The sequence below is a fragment of the Mesoplodon densirostris genome, chromosome 7 (genome assembly GCF_025265405.1).
Source record: "Mesoplodon densirostris isolate mMesDen1 chromosome 7, mMesDen1 primary haplotype, whole genome shotgun sequence".
Classification (NCBI taxonomy): Eukaryota; Metazoa; Chordata; class Mammalia; order Artiodactyla; family Ziphiidae; genus Mesoplodon; species Mesoplodon densirostris.
In genome coordinates this window covers 5361426-5388491 of record NC_082667.1, presented here as the reverse complement: position 1 = coordinate 5388491, position 27066 = coordinate 5361426, and the positions used below count along the sequence as shown (strand labels likewise).

General features: G+C 41.5%; 1 protein-coding gene across 10 annotated transcripts in view; it reads left to right on the top strand.

The window, feature by feature from the left end:
• PPP6R3 (protein phosphatase 6 regulatory subunit 3) overlaps nucleotides 1-27066 on the top strand; it is a 131519-nt gene that overhangs the window by 85243 nt on the left and 19210 nt on the right. For 7 of the 10 annotated variants that reach the window (XM_060105386.1, XM_060105382.1, XM_060105379.1 and 4 more), the window contains 9 exons: nucleotides 570-722; nucleotides 2765-2914; nucleotides 4046-4110; nucleotides 6462-6577; nucleotides 8233-8318; nucleotides 15122-15208; nucleotides 19735-19832; nucleotides 21526-21580; nucleotides 22447-22577. In XM_060105386.1, coding sequence (XP_059961369.1) covers nucleotides 570-722; nucleotides 2765-2914; nucleotides 4046-4110; nucleotides 6462-6577; nucleotides 8233-8318; nucleotides 15122-15208; nucleotides 19735-19832; nucleotides 21526-21580; nucleotides 22447-22577 — 941 coding nt within the window. The remainder of the gene's footprint in view (nucleotides 1-569; nucleotides 723-2764; nucleotides 2915-4045; nucleotides 4111-6461; nucleotides 6578-8232; nucleotides 8319-15121; nucleotides 15209-19734; nucleotides 19833-21525; nucleotides 21581-22446; nucleotides 22578-27066) is intronic. The other 3 variants (XM_060105381.1, XM_060105380.1, XM_060105387.1) reach the window with 3 other exon arrangements.

The following is a 27066-nucleotide window of genomic DNA, read 5'->3' as shown; positions in this document are numbered from 1 at the left end:
CACAGGTCATCATCCTTTCCTGCCAAACTTCTGAAGTTCTGGAATGTTCTGTGTCTGTCTTTTGTGATTTCAGAGAATAGAAACTCCCTTTTATGGACAAGAACAGGTTTGAGGTTGATCCTGTTTCAAGGTTGTGATCCAGAGGCAACTTTTGAGTTTGTATTTTTATCACAGATTTGGCAGAGATAGAGAACTGTGATCTAAAACCACTTGTAACTTTTCTTAGTTTCTTAGGTTTCTGGTCAGGATTGGAATTTTGCACTTTTTTTTTTCATGGACTTCAGTAGCTTTCTGCTTCATTCCTGTGGTGTTTGGAATGTTGAAGGCAAGGGGATACTTGATTTCTTATAAAATTTGTGGTCCAGAGAAATTACTTAATTTTTTTCCCTCATGTTCATTTCATCATATCTTAAAGATATCATCAGTAGGAGTTCTGGATTTTCCTTCAGGTGTAGAATTTAGGCCAAGTTGTTTGCAGGCTTAGTTTACCTAGCATTGTATCTTAGTACATACTCCTACACCCTTTGTTTACTGAACTGAATTTAATGGGAAAGCTTTTTCTTCTTCAGAAAAGTGTGATGAAGACTACGTGGGGCGTGCTGGACCCTCCCGTGGGCAACACCCGGTTGAATGTGATTAGGTTGATATCCAGCCTCCTCCAAACAAATACCAGCAGTATCAACGGGGACCTTATGGAGCTGAATAGCATTGGGGTCATATTGGTACGATATCCCCTGAAAGATGTCTTAATTTGCCCTTGATACTTTGTGGATACATAACTGAAGGTAGAACCTCATAAATTTACAATATGTGTCAATGACTTTCCTTGGTCCGAGTGTAAACAGTCTTTTATATAGTTTTCCCCTTGAGGTTATCATCAATTCTGAATGCTTTCAATTTTTCAGTAGTAATTTATTGTTGCCGTGCGTAAAGAACTGTATTAGAGAATTTCGAAGATGGTTAAGACAGACGTTTCCCTCAAGAAGCCCAGTCTCGTGTGGAGGATAGAGTGAGTGTAATCACCCTCTTCAGGGGATTGTATTAGCAATAAACGACTGGGGCTTACAGCATTATTTTCTCTTCATAATTAGCCAGGGGACAAGCTTTGATCTTCTTTCCACTGAGATAGTATACGAGGTCTCTGACACTGTCTTGATTTGAGTCTAAAAGACTGTCTTTCGATTTAGTCTGAGACCGTCTTTTGATTTAGCCTGCTTCAGTGGAAGCAGAAGGGAATGGAAGGGAAAAGGAAGAGCCCAGGAGTTACCTGGACTTCCCTGACCCCTGAGTTCCCCAGCTCCAAGGCCTGTGTTTGTAACCCATGGGCCTGGCCCCGGGGCCTCTGATTGCTCTGTCCTGCCTCCGCACAGCACAGATGGGTTCCCAGGACCCACACTCTACACCTGCTGGCCACACTGTACACGGGGAGGAACTTGGCGTGTGTTTCAAAGGAGAGTCTGGGTGTTTGCTCTTTACATGAGAGGCACTGAATGCACACTTCATATACATTTCTCATGTGACCCTGGGTATAAAACTTCATATACATTTCTCATGTGGTCCTGGGCATGATTTTTCAGATCATGCCCAGGTAGGGGATACATTCCATGGCTAGTAAGGGGTGGAGCCAGGATTTGAATTCACATCCAGTTTCAAACCCACTCGTGCTCCATCAGCCATTCCCTTTGTTCTTCCTAGCTTCACTGAGACACATACTGTTAGTTGTATTTCAGCTTTGTGTTAAATGACATAGCAGTAGAAGGCATGGAGAGCAGGATCGTTTGGAGAAAGAGGAGATGCCACAGGATTACAGTTTACTCGCCAGCATAACCCTTGCCCTCTGGGGACATAGTTTTTGCCCTACCCTCTGATAGGGATATAACTTCCTAATCCTGTCTCTGGGAGTCTCACTGAAGTCATCAATCACTAGTCTTTCATCTTCCTAGTAGTAAGTTTACAGCTATTGTTAATTCATTCTGTTGTTAATCTTAGAGCCACTTTTGAGTGATTAATTTGATAAAACTCCTAAATGGATCATTATCTTTTCATTTTGAGATTAGATAACCAAGACTCAACGCTCTCCTGAATACATACTTCATGCATTTGTGCTTTTTGGAATTGTCTTACCTTTTTTTGTGCTACTGTTACCTTTTCGGGTAATCTGGAAAAGCCTTGCACCTCCAGGAGTTCCGCACGTCACCACCTCTCATACCTTTCTTGTTTTGCTCTATCCACTGATAGTTCTATGAGTTTTGAATGCCCGAGTGGTTATTTTTTTTAAGGTGTGAGCACCTCAAAATTGGAGACGGTATTTTTGTCTGTCTCCCGTGTTGCACCTAGCACTGTGTGCTGCTCAGAAGTCATCAGTAAACATTTGTTGAGGCAAAATGAAATTCTCATAAATTTCTTTGAAAATTATTGGAAATCTACTGAACTTAATATCTGTACTAGTCATATTGAAAACAAAAAGACACTCTCTTTCTGTTTGAGAAATTTATTATTGTCTTCTCTTTATTTGTTTATTGTTGGTCTCTATTAGATCCATGCAAATTCTGACATGTTGAATGAGCAGATACCATGCTATTTAGTCTATGAAGGCATTTTAAACTGCATTTAAGATAAAATGTGTTCCTTTTCATTTGTCCTATTGTACTAGGAACACATCATTTTCACTTTATTAATTCATTATTTGGTGAGTGTGTTGATGTAGTGGCTTAAACATGGAGGAGACTGAATAAAAGAAAGCATTATTTTTCTTTTTTTGTAGGACATGTTCTTCAAATACACATGGAATAACTTTTTACACACACAAGTGGAAATCTGTATTGCACTGATTCTTGCAAGTCCTTTTGAAAACTCAGAAAATAGCACAATTACTGATCAAGACTCCACTGGTGACAATTTGTTATTGAAACATGTAAGCTTACTTGGTGTCTTTTTTCTGCCACTCCTGGTTATAGCATTTTTCTGCTTAAGGTGTGAAGTGAATTGAGGTTTAAGGGTGGGAGGTTAGATTTCAGAGTCTGACTATTTTACTTATTTTCATTGTAGTGATACTTTTAACCAGTGGTTCTGTAAATCATATCCTGGACAGTTAACCATTAGATGAACTTTAAAAAAAAAAAAAAAGGCTAAGTGGCTTGCTTATTTGGGAAAATTAATAAATTTGAAGATTTAGAAATCTTTTGGAGATTAAAAGAACAATGCAAATTTAAATACTGCAGAAAACAATTGAACCAATTATTTGGCTTGCCAGAGTTTTAATTTCTAGTGCTGAATTTATGACTGAAAGTTGGGAGAAGTGAGTTCTCAGGCAGTGTCGAGGAAGCCTTTTCTGGGGGTCTGTTTTCTTTTGTTAAATATGAGGTGATTTTACTAAGTCAGTCTTCAGGTTTCTTCTTGCTCTGAAGTTCTGTGATTGTGTGACATTCTCTAGCTCATACTGGGTTACGCCCAAACCTTGAAGATGGGAAAGGCTAACCTGGAGTAACCAAGTAGATGGGGAAGACAAATGACATTTGAATAAGACTGGCTGTGCACATTCGATAATGCAGCCCACAGCACTGGTCATTGGCGTGCGGAAGTTTGGCAAGCCACACCTATTTTTAATACGAATGCAGTAATGTTAGCTCATAGAGAAGTAAGTGTTGCTCGCATTTAAAATGTACAAGTATTGCTGTGGATTGTGAGTTAAATTTTTGCCGAGGCATAATTTTCTTTATTCCATTTCAGAGTAAAACCTGGCTTTGCTTTTAGGCCAGCTGCTCACTGGTAGCAGTACTTGAAATATATTATTTCCTGGTAGGTTCACTGCTAAAGGCATAGATCCTGTCTTGAATCCCTGTAGTGTTCTGGGGCCCTTGAGTAAATTTATTTTCACGGTGCATCTGATTTAGCTAGTAATTCACAGCTGTATTAGGCTTGCTGGGTTATATGTATAAAGTGATAGGTAGCACTTTTCTGTTTAACTAGAGTTGTGTTTCACTTTAAAAATTTGACACTTTGACATTTATGTCAATGTTAAACTGGAACGTTCCTTTTTATTCAGCTCTTTCAAAAATGTCAATTGATAGAACGAATACTTGACGCCTGGGAAATGAACGAGAAGAAACAGTAAGTAAATTGTTTTCCGATAGGAGTTCAGTTTGATTTTTAATTTGAAGAAAATATACTCCCTTGCCCTAGACAGGGAACAATGAATATAATATAATTACATGGTACAGGCCACTTTACAGTTACAAATGGTTCTCTTGGGACTTCCAGATTATTTAATTGTAACGGATATTTTTCTAGTAATTTACTTTTAGATCCCCCTGTCTTTCTACCTGTCTTGAAAGAACAGGGGTTGGGAGTACTCCCCACCTCTGTTGCTGCCTTTGCAACTTCTTGGTCCTTTCTGAATGGCTGTTTTTCTGAGAATAATGGGGAGTTGAAGGAAAAGAATTACAAAGTCACGTCCTCCTTAATCAGCACCTTTGTCCTTTTTACCCCGGGTTCTCATGGAAGAAAAGAGTCACTTTGTGCATGGAACTAGAGGGAGGGTAAAATTGCGTAGTATTTCCTTTTTTAGAAAATTTCCGTTAGCTGATTGGCAAGATTACCTGAAGTATTAGTTGCTGCATGTGAGTAGCTTTGTTACACGGAGTTTTTTTCCCTAGCGGTGTTGTCTGAAACAGGCATTCCTCTCTAATGCCCTGGGAGCTTTTATGCCGTCCCATAGATTCTGAAGCAGGTGGGTATGTTTGGGAAACACTCTCAAGGTATACTTCTTGTGTTTATTTTTAAGTCAGGTTTATTGAAGTATACATTTTTGGGTATACATTTCTAGGAATTCTGAGAAATGCATTCAGTCATGTAACCATCACAGACAAGACACAGAACGTTTCCATCACCCCATAAAGTTGTCACATGCCCCTTTATAGTCTAACCTTTCTCAGGATCTCCCTGCTCTATGTCTCTGTTCAGATGTCTCTTGCAGTGCCCAAGAGAGCTAGGTAACTCATGGGAGCTGTCTGCTTTGTTTTCTGGGGTTTGGTTTTTTAAAATTGCTTACTAAACACCGATAGGGCTTTGCTTTGACTCTGGGTGGCGAAAGGTGGCGTGTAGTTTGAGGGTGGCAGGGGTTCAGTCTTGGTGGACCTCAGATACTTTCCTCCAAATGGAGCTCCTTTGGGGTGCTGTCTGTGGCCAGAGTGGCGTCTCTGGTTATGTGTCTGCCCCACCTTAGCCTTCCTTGACCCCCTTCCTCTCTCTGCCTCCTCGTCTCGCCAGTGCCGAGGTGTCCCGTGTGCTGTGCTCCCCGTGAGCTCCATCCTCTGAAGGCCTGGCTAATACCATTCCTCCCCTCTTGGGGAGTCCTGAAAGAGCTTTTAAAGGTTTCCCTGAACAGGAAGCCTAAAGAAAATCCGGAGCCTTGGGCCAAAAAACTTGGAGATGGGTGTTTGTTTTCCCTTGTGAGGGTTTGAGGGAATACCAGAGTTTCTGACTAAGAATTTGCCCAGAAGGAACGCTCGGGTCGTGGGATCTTACTATGAAAACTGAAAGAGGCTCATAGCAGCTCAGCTGAGGTCAACCTTATGCCTTCAGACCCTTAGGTATTCCCAGGCCCTCTACTAAGCTTATTAGCAGATATTTCATTTTCCAGGCAAGCCTACAAGCACAGTATGGTTTTTCTTAGTGACTCCTGAAAGATTCTCCCTTTAAGCAAAGATCTCTTCCGTTTGTTCCCTCCTGTCTGCAATCAAAAGTCTTTTGTTTCATAGAATTTAAAGACTGTCTGACACTTTGTAAATATTCGGGCGGAGAAATCACTGTGATGTGAAAAGTTTGTCTAAATGTAAAGATGGGTCATAGTTGTGAAGATTGGACTCTAAGTGGGGAAGGGGTGAGGAATAATGTGAATGTCCGTGTCCAGGTGGGAAGGGGGCCAGATACAAGTTGACTACCTCTCATCTTGGCCAGGTCCTCAAATCAGCTAATATTTTAACTTGAGAAATGCCATTGGTAGATGACTATCTCGATGATTGATTGATACAATTAAAATTTGATGTCTTAGCAAAAGGAACCAGCAGAATTCTCACCTCATTTCCCTACAATCTGTTTAAAGTCTGAAAAATAGTTTCACAGAAAGATAGGAAGGAAAGTCACAGAATCATTAGGCATCAGTGAATGGGGTTTTGTTTTTAAAGATACTATGTTACTGAGCATGGTTGGTTTGAGTCTTTGAACAGAGTTTGTCCTGTTGACTGAGGCTACAATGTAGTCTTTTGAGTAGGCAGTTGCTGCCACACTCCCACCCCCGACCCCTACCCCAACCTGGTTATATTACACACCCTCTTTTTCCACCTGTTCTTGTCTTTAGTGCCTCAGTTTTTAGAACAATTGCTTAAATCCACTGTACTTAACAAGCTGTTCATCACTCCGTCCTCTCAGGAGTCTGAATATTTGTCCTTTACCCCTGGTAGAGCCGAAGGAGGAAGACGGCATGGCTACATGGGACACCTGACAAGGATAGCCAACTGCATCGTGCACAGCACTGATAAGGGCCCCAACAGCGCCTTAGTACAGCAGCTCATCAAAGGTAATGGGTTTATGGAATTTTCATTACATTTTTGTTGGATTGGAGAAATGATTTAAGAGTAAAGTGGAAATATTCATAGCTTTTTAAATAGCTGTCTGAAGAGTTTCCTTATATTATCTCGAGATTTGAATGAGGCTCTTGAGAATGTGTTTGAACAATATAGATTTTTGCTGTATCTCTGTTCTCAGTTCTGCAGTCCTTTTATTAAGTATTGGCAGGCTCAGCCGGTAACTAGTTACCCACTTTCATTCTCTAAGGGTATTGCTCACTAAACCGTTCCTTTGAGCTTCAAGTACTCGTAGGCTGACAGTTGAGCCACTTGAGCTACAATTACTCTTGCTTTTTATTTTCTTCTGAAGTCCCCTACATAGCCTATGGATTAAGTTCCTTTAATGGGCATATTAAAGCAGTTAACAGCATTTTTTCCATCTCTTTATTACTAAAATGAACGATATTAGCCAATATCCTAAAGGACTCTTTCTGCACTAGCATTTGAATTTAATCAGCCCAAGGTTACTTGGAAGAAACCATATTGATGCCTTTTACGCTGGCACCAAGGCCTTGAGTCCATCTCCTCCCACATGAGAGCATCAAGCACTCTGTGTGCTCCAGGTTTGGTCCCAGTGGGATTACTAGTCCTGTGACTTGCTCTGAAGGCAAAACATCTCCAACCTCTGTGTACAGCATTTATTCAGTTATTAACTTGCTGAAAATCATCTCTCAGTCTATCCTACTATTTCTCTCTTAAGAATGTTTGTGTTCAAGAGGCTGTTACCTATTGAATGTGCACGAAGAGTATAGTTGTGGCCCAGTGATGGACAAATTGGGGCTAGCCCACCTGTAATTTTGCTTCTTGAGCGAGGTGTTAGCCAGATCATCACACTTTGTCCTTAGCTGTGCACATGAATTGGCCATGTGTATGATTTTTTTTTTTTTTACATCAGTCTTCGTTTTATGGAAGTTGCTTGCCTTTGTAAGGGTGTGTACACACGTGTGTTTAAACCAGAATTGTCAGATGACAACCTTAGTGAGGCCTCCAAGATGACAGCTATAGTTTCATTTTCTCAGAAAAGTATTTGTGTATCCTTTTCTTTACAATTTCTGTAGAAGGTAGCTTTCACTATTGCATACGTATCCATATGTTGGCCTATGACACAAACATTTAGGAAACATTATCTTTGAGCAATTTGAGAAGCCAAACTGGGTTCCGTGGGACATTCATTGGCCAGATGCCAGTCAGAGTGTCTCAAGAAAGTGCGCAAGAGCTGAGATTTGCAGTGTTTCCTAAACTCACATGACCATGGAGCAAAACTGCTTTTACCCCCACCTTAAAGACTGTTACCTTTACAGGGAACTTATTGGAAACATATTTTCCAGGTTAAGTTTTTACCAAAAGGTCTTTAAAAACTTGTTGAATTCAAAGAACTGCTTAGGGCTCTTGGCATCACGCATAGGCCGTGGTGGGGAGGGGGTTCTTGAAAAGTTCTCGGGGTTCAGACTGAGCATGGCTATACCCCGTCCCTCCGAGAGCTCAGCCTGCAGGGCTTGCTCGCCTTTGAGGAACCACATGGGTGGTGCCCTATCGAGTTACCTGTTTATTTGTCTGTGTGCAAGTCACTGTAGTGCTAATGCTTTTTTCCTTTCTCCCTCTGAAGATCTTCCAGACGAAGTCAGGGAACGATGGGAGACGTTCTGCACAAGCTCCTTAGGAGAAACTAACAAGAGGAACACGGTAGATCTAGTAGGTTCTACAAGGTTACATTTCTGTGATTTCAGTGCTCTTGGCCTTTGCCCGTCTATTCAGAAAGATGTGAGACATCTTCCACTTGGCCTGATAATTGTAGGCCAAGCTCACGTTTCTTACCAGTAAAAGAGGTCAGTGCCCACCGTACTCTTGCTAATTTGTCTAGTCAACTTCCAGTTCCTGCTTGGGATGACGTAAGGGTACAAAGAAGCTACGCATACCTGCTCCCACTGTACTCGGTTTCCACCTCCCTCAGTGCCCTGCTCCCCAGGCACCTCAACAGAGCAGCCTCTAGCCTTCCTTTTACTGTGTTGGGTTTGTTGCCTTATGCCTAAATAACCCCGGGTGGTTAGAAAACCTAAGTATTCGATATTTTCTAATGTTACTGAGTTGAGTTGACCTTCATTAAAGTCATTCCCAGTGGGGGAAAATTTTATAGATGACTTTGAAACCCCAGCTTTAATAGATTGGTACTTTGAGCCAGGGAATAATGGCATTGATAATATTCTTTAAAATTATATTGGACTTTGGAATGTAGTCTTTGTTTTCTTTAATACATTGAGTTTTAAGGTAAGTATTGCTTTTGCTTTTCAAGGAAAAGCATTTCCTTTTGCAGGCACATGCCAGCTGATAGTTGAGGTGGTGGCCTTGACTCTACATGGAAGTAGGTGTGTCAGGCACTTAATTCTGTATTTGAAATTCAGCAGCCACAGTCTTGCATTTCTAATATACGGTAACACCTCGATTGTTAGGCAGCCTTATCTGCTCAGAGCAGAGCCTAGAAACGGGGTGGGGTGGTGCGGGGTGGTGCTGCAGAGCGGTCACTAGTCATCCTGCGTCACCTGCCCGAAGGGCCCGATGCCTCCTGCTTTGCAGATTGTCTAACAAGTTTGGTTATCTTTTTCCAGACTCTTGACAGGTTGGTGGCTTGTTCAGGTGGATATAGTGAGAGAATTCTTAGGTATTAGGAGCTGGAAGAATTAGGAAGTTGAGAGAGAACTGTAGAAAGGGAGCCGTGGGGGGCCATTTAGTTAAAATAGATTTGGTGGCCCTTATTGTCTCGGGGTGTAACAGCCCAACGGAGGAAATGGCATTCACAGCCCTGAGGGATCAAGGAAGGGTTAAGTAACTTTTTTTTTTTTTTTTCTTTTTGCGGTATGCGGGCCTCTCACTGTTGCGGCCTCTCCCGTCGCGGAGCACAGGCTCCGGACGCGCAGGCCCAGCGGCCATGGCTCACGGGCCCAGCCGCTCCGCGGCATACGGGATCCTCCCAGACCGGGGCACGAACCCGTATCCCCTGCATCGGCAGGCGGACTCTCAACCACTGCGCCACCAGGGAGGCCCGGGTTAAGTAACTTTTAATGAATGTATTACCCACTGTACATTGTTTTATTTCCCCCAGTCAAATTGGTTAAAATTCTGGATTATCAGGGTCTTATTGAGGGTGAAATTGTTCTCTCATACTGTTAAATTGAACCTTTTCATTTTAGAGCTTCCCAGATTGATTCCTTGTTAAGAATGCAGGAAATGTGGTCTCCTTGAAGGGGATTTTTGTCTTGTTTCTTATTCATAAAGAAATAGGAGTATTAATTCTGATCTTGTTTGGGAAACTTCGTTAAAAATTGCCTTTTGGGGCTTCCCTGGTGGCACAGTGGTTGAGAATCTGCCTGCTAATGCAGGGGACATGGATTCGGGCCCTGGTCTGGGAGGATCCCACATGCCGCGGAGCAACTGGGCTCGTGAGCCACAACTACTGAGCCTGTGCGTCTGGAGCCTGTGCTCCATAACAGGAGAGGCCGCGATAGTGAGGGGCCCGTGCACCGCGATGAGGAGTGGCCCCCGCTTGCCACAACTAGAGAAAGCCCTTGCACAGAAATGAAGACCCAACACAGCCAAAAATAAATAAATTAATTTAAAAAAATAGTTAAAGCTTTAAAAAAAATTACCTTTAGATTGACTTCAGAGGTAGAAGTAAAGCATGTCCAGTTAAACTTGTTGTTATCAGGATTTTTTTAAAAAGTTATCGTTGGTAATTCAAGCAGATTTCTTTTGTGGGTAGTTTAAATATTTATAAAGATGGACTTCATTGCAGTTCAGGTAGCACTCAGCTACTTTGCACGATGCCGTCAGTGATCTAGTCTGTAACTGTGTGTAATGTCGTGTATGTCCACACACAGGAGCCTGGGCTTGCCCTGCATAATTAGTGCACAGCTCTTTTGGGTCAGACACATCTAGACATACATTTACACCTGTGTTGAAGGAAAAAATCATCACGGGCTCCACCTATCACGCTGATTGAAGCTCAGTTCTCCTTTGCCTATTGCACTTTCTGCTGTAATACTTGGACTACATAGTTAATCCACAGTAAAACAGAAGAAGAAGTTCGCTTATATAGCAAAAGTGGTCAGATATATAGAGCCCTGTTAGCATTGCTCATATTCTTTGTTGACTTAGCCCCACTCTATGGTTTTGTTGTTTCTTGAGACTTTTGTGTTGATCTCTCAGGACCTCTTCACTTCCTTGGTTTCAAATACCCAGTACTAACCTCTACTTAGTCTTAAGTCCTTCTAATAGGGAATTTTGCTTTGTAGTATTTTTAGGGATATGGGTATTCCAAGTTTTTAAGGACCCTTATACATTAATCCTGGGCTGCCAAGGAGAGTTGAACTGTAGCCTCCAGGCTCTTCATTTTCTGCCCAGAATGTTTCAGGCTATATCCCACATGTTCCAGGGAAAATGTGCTGTTGTGAATATTATTATAAACACAGTTTGGTACATGCAGTGGGTGTTGCCCTTGCAAAAATGTCATACAGAAGTGTCATGCCCACTAGGTCGTGTAGTGCAAAGTCCAAATAAAAGCATATCCCTTCTAATTGTTGCAGGCATACTCATCACTGAAATTGGCAGTTAAATAATAGATTGCTTATTCCCTACCTCCCTCCCCAAATAGATAGATTAGATACACTGCCCTGATTTAGTTGGTTTTAGGATGATGGCTCAGATACCTCTCTGGGAATTATTTCAGGTATATTCATAAGACTTGGGTCAACCTGTAGTTCAGCACCAAATGCTTGAGTTAGTGCATTGTTAGGTTGCCCTGGCCTGTTCTTTATTTTCTAGCCACAGCCAGGATTCGTTCATTTATACAGCAAACACTCACCTATTCTACTGGCTGTGGGCCTGAGGACTTGCTTGGTTATGTAGGATAAGCTGTGCCAGCCCCAGGCTCCTGCCATCTTCTAGGGCAGCATCTGTCTTCCAGCTCCTATCACGTCTAGGGCAACATTTGAATTACCTTCTCTCTGAGATCTTTGAAGTACTTTAATCTTCTGACCCCGTCATGCCAAAGTATATGAATAAGATATAGCTTATGTTTTTATGTTGGGAGTTTATCACGAGTAAAATTTGGTGTTTTAATTATATCCAGAGGCCGCATTGTTTTGACTAAGCTCCCAAACTGTAAAAATTGGTAAGGATTTAGATAGAGTAAATTTAGATAACATAGGCAGTGTTTCTGTACTGACTTTGGAAAATTGAGTTTGTTTCATTGTCGGCCTGCCTCTCCAAGGGTGAGGATTTTTTTTTTTAAGGTTGAGGTAGTTTAGGAGATAGTTTATGAAGGTTGTGTAGAGTAATACAGACATGCATGTATGAATTGCCTGGAGATCCAGCAGGTCAAGGTGGAACGTCTGAGGGTTTGCGTTTCTAACCATCCCCAGGTCATGTAAGTGCTGGGGGTCCACAGTGGGACCACGTGCAGCAAGGAGCAAGTGTCTGTAGCTTCCACTTTTCACTGGAGGTCACCAGTTATCAAGTTACCAGTTATCAAGTCATACTTAGGATTCTCCTAGCAACCTAATCAGCCAAGATGAAGAAAACTCTTATTGGCTTTTTCTTTTAACGACAGTTAATAAAACTGAAATTTTATTATGAAAGAAGGTAACAACTCAAAAGCTTTTTTTTCACTGCAGCATCAAGAGTATAGTTTACTTAGAATGCATCTTGCTTGGCAAGAATGTTCTTCTGTACTTGTTCCTTTTTTTAAAGTTATGATTCTGTATTCTCATTTAGTGATTTACTAGTATTCGTGAAATATTTGAGGGGCTGCTGTGTGCTGGACACTGTGGATATTGCACTAAACAAGATTGGCAAAAATCCGTGCCTCAGTGGAGATGGAGGATAAACTAGGCGGAGGGAGTCGGGGAGTGTTTTGGGCAGATGTGCAATTTAAAATTAGGTGGTCTAGGAAAACGCCTTGGAGAACATTTGTGTAGAGGCTGGAGGGAAGTGGGGGAGGGAGAGCGGGTGCAGAGGCCGGCACAGTGCCCGTGTGGCTGTATCAGAGCGGGCCAGGGAGAGGATGGGAGGAGAGGTTTAGGGGTTCTGCGGGTCAGATCTCATGCAGCTTCACGGCAGGCTCCTGGGGTTGTGATCTTAGTGAGATGAAACCGTTAGGTTCGGAACTAAATGAAAAGTGACACGATTTGATGTCAGTGATTTAAAAGATCATTGTGGCTGCTGGATTGAGAATAGACTGTAGTGGGACACAAGGTCGAGGCAGGGACACTGGTTAGTTGCCTAATATCGTGTTAATCCAGATGAGGGAGAAACTTTCCACTAAGGAGGTGATAATAGACTTGATGAGAAGTGGTGGGATTTTAGGTTCCCTTTTGACAGTAGAGTGGACAGATGTGGGTGAGACAGAAGAAACAAGATGACCAAGATTTTAGCTGGAAGAAGAGGAATGAAAGAGGCATTTACTGAGCTGAAGATGCCTCAGAAGGGTTGTGTTTTGGAAGCTTAGATCAGGGACTGAGATGAACAAGTTTTCCCCTGTAGGTAAATTAAATGCTCTTTTAGCTCATTCTATTAATAACGATTTCAGACTGGGTGTGGTGTAGGTAGAATCAGAGTCCCCACATCTTTTAAAAACATAATTGAGAATGTGTGCAGGCATTGTGTTATTATTAATAATAACTTGGTAAAACAGTAGTTTCTTTTTGGAGGAAAAAATTAATTGCTTTGAGGATACAAGTTAAGGAGAATATATAAGGGGGTCACAGTGTCTGGCACATAGTAGTTGCTCAACAGAAGCTAGTTGCTTATTTTAATTAATGACCTGATGAAATCTTATTTTGTAACAAAAAGAATGAATGAGGACACATTATATCCTTTTTGAACTTAAACAACAAGACATACTAGGAGTAGTCAGCTCCTTTTTTTTCTCTCTAGTTCACCGAGCTTGCTCTTTGAATTGTCTTCTGTTTTTGTGCCCTCCCCGCCCCCCGTGGTGCTGCACCCCTACAACACACATGGGCTTAATATGATTCTTGTACTGGCCAGCCAAGTTGCCCGAAGCTCCTAAATCCACTGCAGTGGATCAGCTTGACCTGGCTCTTGACTGCAGTTGCCCTGCAAGGTGCCAGCTGCCGTGACCAAGCAGTATTCCACCACCTCCTTTTTGCATCCTGGCTGGGCTCTCCTGGAACACCCTCACCCCCATATCTTTCCCACCAGCTTGCTAAAGCCACGGTCGACTCAAGCAGGTTCCCTTCATTGATCACAAAGTCTGCCTTTGATTTCATCAGGCCAGATTCAAAATTAGTGTGAATGCTTTCTCTATACTTTAGGGAGGATGGAGAGGGAATTAATTGGAAACACTGGGTTATTCACTTGGACTCAGTATCTTCACCAAAGATAGCCAGACAAAGGGAAAAGAGATTAATTTTATTCAGGCAGTGATTTATTCAGAATTTCATAAGCCATACCACGTACAAACTCAGTTGGATTCTACTTTGGGCTTCTTGAATCAGTGTTGGAACATCACAAAGCAAACCAGGCTGGTGTCTATAACTCTAGGCTTCTAGGCACAGCTTCAAGGGCTGGCAGGTAACGGCTGCTTGTGTCTCCCCCAAGGACAGTGCTCTCTGCCCAGAACACTTCTACAAAAAGTACGGGACGAATAACTCAGAAAATACAGTGTAAGTTACCCTTAGAAGTATAGTGCTTGTTCTTAGAGTTTTACAGACTGTTCATATTTATTACTTGCTGTAGAGCAATTACTGTCATTAGTATGGTGCTTAGCCATTTGTATATCTTCGTTTCTAATTGTTAATACATTTATGAATTAATAAAAATCACTGACCATGGATTGGTGAGCAGTTCGTGTTTATGCTTTTGCTTATTAATGTGAGTTGGTTTTAAGTTGTGAGGGCAGGGGGTTACGTTTTAAGCGGCAGAAGACTTGGGGTCTTGTAGTGAGCAGGGGACTACTGACCTAAGTCATATTTAGCATTTATGAACAAGACTTTTCTTAGAATGGGCGAGAAATGCAAGAATTTAAAGTGAAATGGTTGTATTAAACCTGACCTTTCTAATGGCTCATTAGTGATCCCTGGGAATTGCAACTTTCCCCTTCAGGCTTGGCATATTTAATTATTTTTATATTTTATCTGAGCCATTAACTTCTTCCCTCCCTTTGTAAACGTCTAATTGGAGATAATTACCAAAATCACTTAAGTGGAGTACCTCATCTCTCGCATGCTTTCTGGTGCTGTTAATCATGAGTCAGGTAACCACAGGTGGGCAGCAGAAGGAGAGGTAGCCAAACCATCCGGTTGAGTGAAGTGTACCCTTGAATTATTGGGTGGATTTTTACAACTTAGCTGTTACTTACTTTTGTTCCTGCTATTGTTAACACATTGAGAGAAAAACTAAATGTGATTTTTCCGTAAAAATGCTGATAAAAATGTCCAAAACTTTTCTCTGTTAAATAGTTTTTTACATTTCTATGCATATAGGTTACAACCTGCCATATTCATTCATCCAGTGATGATGAAATTGACTTTAAAGAAACGGGTTTCTCACAGGATTCTTCTTTGCAGCAAGTGAGTCATGCCTAAAGTTTTGCTTTTTGTTTTATTTTAAATGCTTAGTTTAGTTGCCATTTGTGAATCAGCGTTGGAGTGAGACATGCAATTAGGTTGTGATTTGGGGTTAACCTGTTAGCTAGGCAAAGACATTTAAAAGAGGAAGTGTTGGGTACATGAGAGGAAGGTTTATGTTGATTGTAATTCCAGGGAATGTTTCTTCAGATCTGATAATGATGATGGGTAAATTTTCAGGAGATTTGAATGAACTGAACAGTTCAGTAAGCACCTCAGACATACTCATTATGCAGACCTGCACAGTAGACAGTTCCTGCAGTAGAGGTCTGGATAAGAATAAAAAGACTTGTTTAACGTCAGTGAAAGTAACTTTCACAATATTCCTGAACCCCAAATGGCTTACGTGTTTCCAATATCTTCAAATTGTGTAGTGACATCTAAGTTAAGTTGTAATTGAAGTAATTCATTGCCACCCTGTCCTCCTGTTCCCAAATTCATCGCTTTTATCAGCTGCTGGTAATCTTTGTTGGGGAGAGAGCAGGATATAGAAATAAATGTGCTGATTTATCATCCATTGGTGGTTCCTGGGGAGGTGAGGAATGATTTCACTGTCTCCACTGGGTATCAGGTTTGGGAGCTAAATAGAGAAGAGCCCCTTTGAAAGTTATCAGCTCTTCGTAGGAAGAAGTTGCCCTTAGTCAGGACCAGGTCTTAGCCTGTCAGTTGATTTGGGTGGCAGTGGAATTAACGTAGTCACCTTCCCACCTGGCACTGAATGTTGCTTAGCTTCCTTTTTCTCCATCTTTAAGCCCCTTTTACCAAGGTCAGGATGAAGCTTCTGATGCTTATGCTGGCTGGCCTTGCCTTTCGGTGTCCAAGTAGACTGACAGACTCTGGTGTAGGTTGAGCTAAGCAGTTTCTTGGTTTGATACTAAGGCAATTTAACGTTCATGTTTTCAGGCTAGGCCTGAGGTAGCATTTTGGTGGCTGGCAGGCTTCTCTTGATTCTTGACACTGCCCTTTGGAAGCCAGCCTCCCGAGGAGAGGGGCGGGGAGCTGTCGAGCAGCAGGGCCTTGTTGCCACCTCTCACCTTGGCTTGCTGTCCGGCAGCAGTGGCCACCCCGTAGGCCCAGCTGGCTCACTGTGAGCCCTCATGCCTTTGAGCAATCCTTGCCCGACCCTGGAGCGCCTGGACAGTATTGAATTGGTCCCCTCGTCCTGGTCTGAACCCCAGTGCTACACATTGCTCCACCCCTACAAAGAAGCTTGATGGTGTACAGTGTACATTTTCAAGATGATTTTGATCTGGCGAATAGCTTTAAGAAAAAGAATGCCCTTAAACATCTATTTGTAAATAAGCTAATAAACTCGGAACTTCCGGGCAACTGATTTAATCGGGAACTGGTGACATTTTGGTACCAGGAAAGTGGATTCCCTTACATCTCTTGAAATCTGGTTACAGGGTCATAGCTTTTCTGGGGAGAATTTCCTGACATTTTTTTGCTTTGACTGCTGATGTGCATATAAGGCAAGCCCAGTCACCAAACTGCCTTAACACCAAGCTACTGTTCCTGTGGGTTTTATCCAGTTTATGTAACCCTGTAAAAGTAGGAAGAATAATTATTCTTTTCTGATTGACAGCCTTCCAGTAAACTTCTCTTTGCATGTTTAAACTATACACCAGTCATGGATCATTTTGAAAATAAACATACTCCAAAGCATTTTTTTCTGAATTTAAGAATACAAATCTAGGTTAATGTAGGAATTTCATGCTGGTCTCCTTTATAATCAGTTTATATATATCAATTTGAGGTTCTCATTCACATCTAAAGCTAGGTCTGTTGGTAACGCTCGAGTACAGAGAGCTTAGGGCAGCTCACTTAACAGACCTGGGGGGGCCATACTTGGCTTGGGATGTGCTCACAGCCTTGGTGCCCCTTCTGGTTTCCTCACCTCCGGAGCTTGACTCTTCCTCCTCCTAAGGCTGCCTCACAGGGTAAAGGGTGAGGAGGTCTTCCTCGTGCGGTGTTTGAAGAGCTAGGGCTGGCTGCCAAGGGTGGACACCGCTCCCGCTGCCCCCGTCCCCAACAGGCTTGTTCACAGGCCATCAGGTCTGTGGATGGGGACTTTCTGTTGCCCAGGTGGGTCCACCCAAGAGATTTACTTAAGAAAGCGGTGGGCTCCCTTCTCAGTGACTTGAACAGTCCCTGGCTTTGTCCAGGATGACAGTTCTGAGACGTGTGGGGTTTTTTCCCCTTTTTTGCTTAATTAAAAGTTTTTTATAATTGCACAACTGTATGGTGCTTTCCAGGTTTGGATTTCTCAGAGTCCAAAACACTTTTATAAAGCTTTAAATAGAATACAGTAGCAGTCTTCACTTATGTGGGTTTAGTAAGCCTCGATGGCTTTATTAGTCAAAATCAGATTTGAAACCTAAGTTCTTTGCTGGTTTTATCTTCCTAGAAGCTACAGTAGACTCAGAACTAATGAGGACTACGGTTTGTTGGTTTTCTTTTTCCTCTGCGTTACTACGTGGAGGCTGTGTCTGTCAGCTGCTATATATCTCCCCCCATAGATGAAGAGAGACAATGCAGATATGTGTGTGCATGTTTATGTGTATCTGTGTATGTGTCTATATGTTTGTACATGTATGCATTCACACATGTATTTGTAATACACTTAGTATTTGCATTCTGTTATGAAGCATTTAAAGTATTATGAAGCATTTAAAGGAACACTTTTGGGAATATTTCTTCCCTTTTACACCCACAAGATTTTCAGTATGCTCTCTAGAAGTACAAAACATTTAAAGAAAAAGAAGAAAAAAAAAAGAATCAAAACAGTTGAAAAGGACCTTTTCCCCTTGTGCAACCAAATTTCTAATCTGTCAATAAACTCAGAGCCTGGCTTATACTGCTTGCTCGGAAGAAGGACTTCGTGATTCTTTGCCACACCTTTGAAGCTACCAACCATGCGTCATACCTTATAAAAGATAAAGAAATTCAGACGAGTTGGTTTCTTTCTACTTATAATATTTTATATTCGTATGTCCAAAACTCAGCCCAGCCTCCCAGAACTTGGCCCTACCGTTCTGCTTTCACCCAAACTCCCACAGCTTTGGTGTGCCTTACCAAATGCACCCCTGGGGGGCTGGCCCCAAGTGCTTGTGTGCTCATGTAGTATTGTCTCTTTGGGCAAGAAAGGGAGCAGCGGGAAAGTGTGAGAGTGAACAGAGGGGTGGTGGGTATCGAGTTAGAGAAAAGTGAGGTTTTAGTTCTCGGTAAACTAGATGCAGCATTTTTTAGACCTAAGGAAAAGATGCCTTCCAAAGCCAAATATAAGGTTTATTTTTAAATTATCCACTATTTGGATTATCCATGCCATAATTCCCTGCCACCAGAATGAATAATCAGGAATTAACGGCAGAGGCATTTCTGCAGTGTTTGTCTGCAGGGTAGAGTCCGTGGGCTCTGCTCAGATGGAGAACCGAGGAGAACTTGGCCTTCCCAGTAGTGGCCTCAGGAGCAACGCTTTTAGTTCAGCTGCCAGCTGCTACTTGTGCCCGTGCGAGGTCCGTACACAGCTCTGTCCGTGGGCAGCACGCACGTTATTTGTCTCCATACTTATTGCTCAGGGCAGAGTGAGGAGTGGCACTTGCATATCTTCATCTATTCTTTACTCCTGACTGAGAACATGGAACACGTTTGCTGACCTCGCTTGTTCCCCCGGGCCTGCTTTTTGTTTGAAATTAGAATAGCAGCGTTTTTGTGGAGTCTGTTTTAACATTCCCCCTTTCTCGCCTAAGAGAACCCAAGTGAGCCTGGTGCTCTCTAGAAACGGTGTAGTAAACAAGAGCCGACTCCTGCATGGGTCTTTCAGTGTTGTAGGCTTTTCAGAGTGATTTTGGATCAGTGTTACAACTTTCTGTCCTCTCTCTAAGGTAGGTAGGATAGTAGTTACTTTTCTACTCTTCCTAGCCTCTGAGCCTTAAATCTTTTTTTAAAGAAAATGAAGTGTCCCTGAACATTGTGTTGTAGGATTGTGATTGTGATTATTAGTCATTCTTTCTCTGGTGCCATGTTGCTGTAGTGGACTGTGGGTGGGGCGATGCAAAGAGGGAGGAGGATGGGTGGTTACCATTGGTTGGGTCTTAAGATAAGGTTGGTTGTGTTCAGAGGTGACTGATACACCTTATAATTTCAGACTGTCACATGTCACTTGATCACCCTTTGAACTAGACCCAGACCTCTCTCTAAAGATAATTCGGAATAGAGGTCAGTGGTCACTTAACATTTCTTACATGACATGTGCATTAGAATAATTTATGGACCAAATTCCAAACATTTCCTTTTTGGGGTAAATCGTGTCTGAAATTATTTGATTTTTTTTTTTTTAGAAAAACACACCAACTTTTTAGGCCCTATGGCTATATAAATAAGATGATTTCTGGAAAACAAATGAGCAAATAGTATGTAGAATGTCATTAGAATCATTATATCACTGTCACTGGTCCTGGGGTTGCCAGGCCTTTTCTGATTATCAGATGCAACAAATGACGTCCAATTTTATTGACCAGTTTGGCTTCAACGATGAGAAGTTTGCAGATCAAGATGACATTGGCAAGTGAGTATATCTTCTGTTTGCAAAACTGTCTCCTACACTCCTGCTCTTTGTGAGACGTTTTGGTTCTCCTGGATTCTTGGAACCCTTTTGCATTCGTGAGTTGGGAGGAGCCTGCCCTCCAAGTGTTCCTTCAGTTCCAACCTATCAGCCTGAAGCACCCAGACAACATGTAGGAATAGAGTGTCACTCCCACAGAGCAGGCTTGCCCTTGGGCTTGACATCTTTCACAGAGGTTTATTTGTATCAGGTGTAGGAACTCCAGTCATTGTTCTTCTCTTTGAGGTTTTAGTGCTAGATCACATCATCTAAAGTAGTTAATCCCTGTGTCAGTTACCTAGCGACCTGGCTTGAGCAGGCGTGGTTCTTTTACAGCACACAGTGAATGGGGCATCCTGTTATGGCTGGGCAGCTCTACCCCATGTGTGTTCTCTTCTCTAGGTGACTAGCCAGAAGGCAGAGTTGGGGTTTCCCCCCCGAGAGCCAGGCCGTAAGTTCATTCATTCTGCAGTCAGGGAAAGAGGAGCACAGAAATGGGAATTATTGGTAATGTGCAGAATTAATGGGTAGAAGATGTGTGGGCCATCCACAGAAATGAAAACAAATGTTCTAGCATCTGACCTTGGGAAATGAGGGGTATTTGTAAATGAAGTATTTACAAGAGGTGTGTGACAGCTCACCAGGCCAAGTTCTGTCTCACGGGGGCTCCCTGATGATGGTCGCCAACACCGAGCATCTCTCAGGGTTCCCCACTAGCAGTAGATGCTCAGTAGTTGGTGGAACTACAGCCAGTGGAGGCTGTTGTTTGTCGTAAGTTGCAGTTTATGGCAGGTGAGAAGCTAAAAGACTTTTTCTGTCACACTCTAATTGTGCCAAACAACATGCTGTGTTGGCACAGGGGCCTGGAGGCTCCACTGTAAGTAGAGCAGTAGCTGAAGGCTGTCAGCTGCCCTAAGAATCGGCTCATTTAAATCCAGAAAGAGCAAGGACTCGGTGTTTGTGTCTGTACCCCAGGAGCGCTCACACCAGAGCCTGCAGGTTCCCCCACGTGGCATCTCAGCATTTGCCTGTCTGGACTCATTTATTAAGAGTTACTAGTTAGGAATCCATAGTCTCTTTAGAATTTGTATTGGGTATTTGGAACAATGTTTGATGAGAACAGATCTTTTAAGGATTATAAAATAGTCCCACCTACTCAAAAATTGTTTAATAGGCTCTGAATTCTTTTACTCCCTACTTTCTTCCTAACTATGCCATATTATAGCATAAGATTTCAGGGGTACCTGTGTGTTTTATGTATGAATTTGACTATACCTGGAGAAAGTTCAGGGTCTGACAGCTTCTGTGACCTTTTTCGTGCTTTGACCTGTTTCTTCTTTGCAAATAACCTTTTTGGGGTTATGAAGTATGGCCCATGGAACCATGGTTTCTACCATGGATGTTAAAAATCTTTTATAGGAAGGCTTCGAGGGTGTGTTTATTATGTCGCAAAAGGCTTCCATTCCAGCCTTCCCATCCTGTGTACATTCCTTATACCAAGAGAGGAGGTATCATTTAATGCAAGCAGAGTTTGTTTGTTGTTACTTAACAGAGATTTTAATGATAGTGTAAATATTTTAAATTTGAAGAATTTCACAAATACTGTTTCTGAGTCTATAGATAATTAACTATTCTTGCACTTATATTTTGTTTACAGTGTTTCTTTTGATCGGGTATCAGACATCAACTTTACTCTCAATACAAATGAAAGTGTAAGTATTAAGGCCTGTCGCGAGCAACAAGGCATACGTGAGATGGACAGGTGGGAATGGGGTTCTCTCAGAGCCTGCCTACAAGAGCTGTGTGCACTGGGACCCCTGCGCCCTAGGAAACTTTGTCTTAGATTGCTGTGACTTCAGCCACTCACATGACCTGCCTGTCCCCTGTGGGCATGTGAATTTGCAACCCTGGTTTAAGTTGTGACAGGGCTAATAAAACCAGTGTAGATATTGAGCTTCAAAGACTGCTATTGGACTCCAGCCTGCTGCCTCTTACATCTGCTGAATGTCACCAGGAGCGAAACTTGGGCTAGATCACGGCCAGCCTCTCATCGCCAGGCGGTTCTGAAACGCCAAGTCAGCCACATCAGCAGATTGACACAGGATTAGTGTCATTTGAATGGGCACAATGTTGATTTTTATGTCACTTAACATGGGAGACCAATGGTTTATCTGCTGTTGTGATAAGTTAGAAACTAACCGATTGGACCATGACACTCATCACTGTTTAGCTGGCCTGGTAAAAGAAGAGCTTTTTGTGTTAGGGTAGGTCTGGGGCTGCATCTTAGGTAGGTGGGCCAGGGAGGCTCTTAGAATTAAAATGGTGCTTTCACCAGATGAAAGTGAGTATATGTAGACAGTCTCAGTTCCTTGTATGCTAGTTTTGAAGCCAGTCTTTTGGGGGGAACTTTCTGTTGTTACTTACACAGAAGCTGACATTAGATGCTTACATTTTATCTTGGTGTATGTGATAGGCACAGTTTTTTTTTAAAGGATATAGAAGAAGATGATTTACGTTGGTAACTTTTGCAGAAAATAACTTGATTTTAAAATTGATTTTCTCTCTCATTTTTATTTAGGGAAATATTGCCTTGTTTGAAGCATGTTGTAAGGAAAGAATACAGCAGTTTGATGATGGTGGCTCTGATGAGGAAGATATCTGGGAGGAAAAACACATTGCATTTACACCAGAATCCCAAAGACGATCAAGGTGAAAAAAAGTTCATTACAGTAGTAATAGTATCCAATGCATAAATCAATGATTATTAGGAGACGTACATTGTAACCTCTCCAAACATATATGTTTGACCTAGAGATCAGTGCTTTTGTCATGATCAGAAATACCCTTGTAAATTGATGGGAGTTGGTGCCACTGCACTTGTCTGCAGTGTGAACAAATCAAGGTAATCTACTTGAAAATGCTTGAAGTGTTTAGACATAGTTCATGAAACGTTGTGACACAGCCTCTTCTTATTGGGAAATGATGCTGAGGAATGTAGTCCTATCGTGCTTTGAGTAAACGTTCCCTTACCAGTAATAAGAGCAGCAGCTGAGTTATGTGTTGTTTCTTACAAAAGACAGAAAGTTTCCCCGGGGAAGGGAAAAGTTGTTTCTAAAAGTTAATTTAACTTGGGGAGACAGAGTCATGTCATTTGATACCCACTGGGATCAACCCAGTGTCTCCCCTCTCCCCCTCATTTTTAAAATTCACTCTATCCAAAAACCCCAGTTACAATGCAGAGCTTGTCAGACTGGATAAAAAAATAAGGCCTGGGCTTCCCTGGTGGCACAGTGGTTGAGGGTCCGCCTGCCGATGCAGGAAACACGGGTTCGTGCCCCGGTCTGGGAAGATCCCACATGCCGCGGAGCTGCTGGGCCCATGAGCCATGGCCGCTGAGCTTGCGCGTCCGGAGCCTGTGCTCCACAACACTGAGAGGCCCATATACCGCCAAAAAAAAAAAAAAAAAAAAAAAAGGCCTGATTTATGCTACAGATGGGAACTAATTTAGATTACTTAAAAACTTAAATTAAAAAAAATTTTAAACAGGTTAAAATTAAAAGTAGAGAGGGATCTATATTAATATTAAAGTAGATTTCAAAGGAAAAGGATAAAGGAAAGGTCATACAGGGATTATTAGAAGGACATAATGCCATTTGTAAATGTCTACATACCTAATAACAAGGCTTCAAAATAGAGCAAAAACTGATAGAACTGTGAAGAGAAGTAGGCAGATTCCACAATTATAATCAGATATTTCAATACTCCTCTCCCAGTAATTGATAAAACAATAGGCCATAAAAATATAGAACACTTAAATAATACTATCAACCATCTTCACCTGCTGGGCATTTATAAAGTACTGCACCCAACTCCACAGCAGAATGTGTATTCTTTTCAAGTATACGTGAAATATTTACCAAGAGAGATCATATTTGGGCCATAAAGCAAGTCTCAGTAAAAAGGTTTCAAGTCATACAAAATACACTGTCTGACCCCAGTGGAATTAAATTAGAAATCAGTAACAGATCTCTAGAACATCTCCAAATATGTGGAAACAAATAACACATGAGTTAAAGAAAAAAATCACAGGGGAAGGGACTTCCCTGGTGGTCCAGTGGTAAAGAACGTGCTTTACAATGCAGGGGACGCGGGTTCGATCCCTGATCAGGAAACTAAGATCCCACATGCCACGGGGCAACTAAGCCTGCGCACCACAACTACTGAGCTCGTGCACCTCAGCTAGAGAGCCTGCCTACCACAAACTACAGAGCCCATGTGCTCTGGAACCCCACACACCACAACACCAGAGCCTACGTGCCCTGGAGCCTGCACACCACAACTAGAGAGAAGCCCACATGCCGCAGCAAAGAGCCTGCATACCTCACCGAATATCCCGTGTGCCGCAACTAAGACCCGATGCAGCCAAAAATAAATAAATAAAATAAATAAATAAATAATCAATCAATCTTAACCAAAAAAAAAAAAAAACATTTTAAAAATCACAGGGGAAGTTGCACGGTACTTTGAATTGAAAGAAAATGAAAACACAGTATATCAGGATTTGGACCTTGCAACTGCAACAGTACTTAAAGGATCATTTGTAGCACTAACTGCTTACATTAAAAAAGAAGAAATATCTCAAATCAGTGAGCTCAACTTCCACCTTAAGAAATGACTAGAAATACAAAACAGAAAAACAGTAGGGAAAATCACTGTAATCAATGAGTCATGACTAAAAGTTGTTCTTTGAGAAGATTAATAAAACTGATATACCTCTAGACAGAATGGTCAAGGAAAAAAGAGAAGATACACATTATTAATGTCAGGAACAAAAGAGATGACATCACTATACAGATTCTACAGATACTAAAAGGATAAAAAGGAATATTAGGAGCAGCTCTATGCCAATAAATCTGACAACTTAGATGATCTCTGAAAGACAAAAACTACCAAATAAGTCTCAAGCAAAAAACGATAACCCGAGTTGTCCTATATCAAAGAAGTTGAATTTTTAGTATAAAACTTCCCACATACACACAAAAAACTCAAGGTCCAGATGGTTTCTCTTTGGTGAATTCTACCAAACATTTCAAGAAGAAATTACACCAGTTTTTACAAAAGCTTCCAGAAAATTGAAAAGGAGGGAATAGTACCCATCTCATGCTATGAAGCCACATCATTGTAACTTGATACCAAAAGTTGGCATTGCATTACATGATACGAAAAGAAAAGTGACCTATTATTCTCATGAACATAGGTACAGAAACTCCTTTAAAAATTTTAGCAAATAAATGCAACGATACGTCATGATCATGCAAGGTTTATTCCAGCAATGCAGAGTTGGTTTAACATTTGAAAATGAGTCAGAAGGCATGTGGCTGAATCCAACATCTATTCCTGATAGGAATGCTCAGCAAACTGGATAGAAGAGAATTTTCTTCTACTTATTTAAAGCTTCTCCAGTCAACCTACAGTTAGCATCATACTTAATGGTAAAAGACTAAATGATTTCCCCCCAAGGTCAGGAACAAAACAAGGATATCTGTTCTTACCACTGCTTTTCATTATTGTGCTTGAGGTTCTAGCCAGTGCAGTAGGTCAAGAAAAAGAAATGGTTTCTAGATTGGAAAGGAAAAGGTAAAATTACCTTTGTTCATAGACAGTGTTACTATCTATGTAGAAAATGTGTTGTAATCTACGAAAAGACTACTAGAACAATTAACAATTAAGTGGGTTTAGCAAGATTGCACGACCTTGGATCAATATAATTGTATTTTTACATACTGCAGCCAACAATTAGAATTAAAATTACTAAACAGTACTATTCATAGTAGCATCAAAATGTTAAATATATAGGGGTAAATCTGACAAAAGACGTGCAAGGGCCATACACTGAAAATTATAGAACAGCTGAGAGAAATCAAGACTTGATAAATGTTTAAGAATTGGAAGACTTAATATTGTTAAGATGCCAGTTCTCCCCAGATTGATCTAGATTCAGTGCAATCCCAAACAAAATCATAACAGGTTTTTTTGGTAACTATTGACAAGTTGATTTTTAAATTCATATGAAAATGCAAAGGACCTAGAATAACCAAAACAACTTTCATCAAGAACAGCATTAGAGATCCCCGGAAAAAAAGATGAAAGGGGACCTCTAAGCTCCTATCTGAACTTCATTCCAGCATCATTACATTTACAGCTACACCGTGAAAGAGAGAAGGAAAGCCTGACAGGAGCCATGAGCCTCTAGCAAACCAGTTCCCAAATGGAGGTCTGAAGACCCAGAGCTTTAAAAAAAAAAAAAAAGGAACAGCATTAGAGTATTAACACTACCTGACTTCAAGGTACAGTAATTAAGACAGGGAATAGATCAGGGGGACAGAATAGAGAGCCCGTAAGTAGACCTACACACATATGTAGACATCTGACGTATGGTGGAGGTGCAAAAGCAGATCAGTGGAGAAAGGATAGTCTTGAAGACATAGTGCTGGAACAGTTGGACATCTATATGTAAAAAAATGAACTTAGTCCATGCCTCTTACTGTATATACACATTAACCCAAAATGGATCTTAGGCCTAAATGTAAGACATAAAACCAGAAAACTTAATACTGGAAAATCTTTGTGACCTTAGGTTAGGCAAAGATTTCTAAGATACAACACCAAAAGCGCTATACATGAAAGAAAATTTTGATAAGTTAAACTTTATCAAAATTAAACACTTCTATTCTTCAAAAGACAATATTAAGAGAATGAAAAGACAAAGCGTACACTAAGAGAAAACATTTGCAAATCATATATCTGATAAAGGACTTCTGTGTAGAGCATATGAAGAACTCTCGTAACTCTATAGTAATAAAAAAGACAACCCAATTTTTAAAATAGGCTAAAGATGTGAAAAGAACACTTGAGAAAAGAAGATGAGCACTTGAGAAGAAGCTCAGCATCCTTGGTATTTAGGGAAATGCAGATTCACGCCACCAGGGGACACCTCCACACACCCTCCAAACAAGGCAGTTGTTTAGATTATGATCTGTGTCTTCAAGCAAAGCCCAAGTGGTAGAGCAGTGGGAGACCCAGAGTAGGATCAGTCTTAACAGAACGACGGGCAGATTGGATCCAGGTGAAGCGCAGTACGATCTTTTTGTTGTTGGAGGACTTTTGAATTCTTTGGATTTAGTTGGTGGCTGACAGG